The following is a 702-nucleotide window of genomic DNA, read 5'->3' on the forward strand; positions in this document are numbered from 1 at the left end:
GAACTACAATAAACATGCACCATGCCTTTTGAAGGCCATTGACCTCGCCCCCCAGAAGAGTTTGCACTGATGATGGTGGCTTTCTCAAATTTACAAGGGGACAGTTTTGCATGTGTAATGGTTCCAGGCTGTGGGATCCATGGGGTTGCTAGGCAAAGCTAGGCACCAACTCCCTGTTCTTTGCACTTTGTCTTCCCATGCTCTGCCGCTCAGCATCTGCTGTGCCTTCTTCCTGCATGCAGTGTAGAAGCTGCTTCTCTGTAGTGTCTCCATCCGTGAGCAGTCCAGTGTGGTGACTGTCTGTGTGTGCTGTTTGCTGGGCATTTATGAGAGCTTTCTCCACCCAGTCAAGGCATTGGCCCAATTCAGCAGTGTGCCTACTGAAAAAGCCTTCTGACCTTAGAGAACTTTGGTTTCCTAGTAGTCAGGAGACTATATCACCTGTTCTGTGGGTCACTCATTGCTCAGCCCAGAATTAAGTGAATGGTAAGCATTGTTCTAAATAACAGCAAACATGGGTGATTCGTTTCTACCTATGTTTGCCAGTTGCTCCCGGTCAGTGTGGGTCACAGGTCACCCTTTGTTACAGGCATGTGGTGACTTGGAGAGCTTATTGTCATCCTCTCTCTTCCAGGTGTATGAGCGTGTGTCAAAGGAAACCGTGTTGCCAATGCACAAGAGATTGGACAGGCTCATCTCTCA

At 48.6% G+C, this 702-nt stretch overlaps 1 protein-coding gene across 1 annotated transcript in view; it reads left to right on the plus strand.

Annotated features, from left to right (window-relative positions):
* Piga (phosphatidylinositol glycan anchor biosynthesis class A) overlaps nucleotides 1–697 on the plus strand; it is a gene marked incomplete at its 3' end in the record, with an annotated part of 13662 nt that extends 12965 nt beyond the window's left edge. The window contains exon 7 of the mRNA XM_031384425.1: nucleotides 635–697. Coding sequence (XP_031240285.1) covers nucleotides 635–697 — 63 coding nt within the window. The remainder of the gene's footprint in view (nucleotides 1–634) is intronic.
* Nucleotides 698–702: the final 5 nt, after the last annotated feature.

The sequence above is a fragment of the Mastomys coucha genome, chromosome X (genome assembly GCF_008632895.1).
Source record: "Mastomys coucha isolate ucsf_1 chromosome X, UCSF_Mcou_1, whole genome shotgun sequence".
In the NCBI taxonomy this organism is placed as follows: domain Eukaryota; kingdom Metazoa; phylum Chordata; class Mammalia; order Rodentia; family Muridae; genus Mastomys; species Mastomys coucha.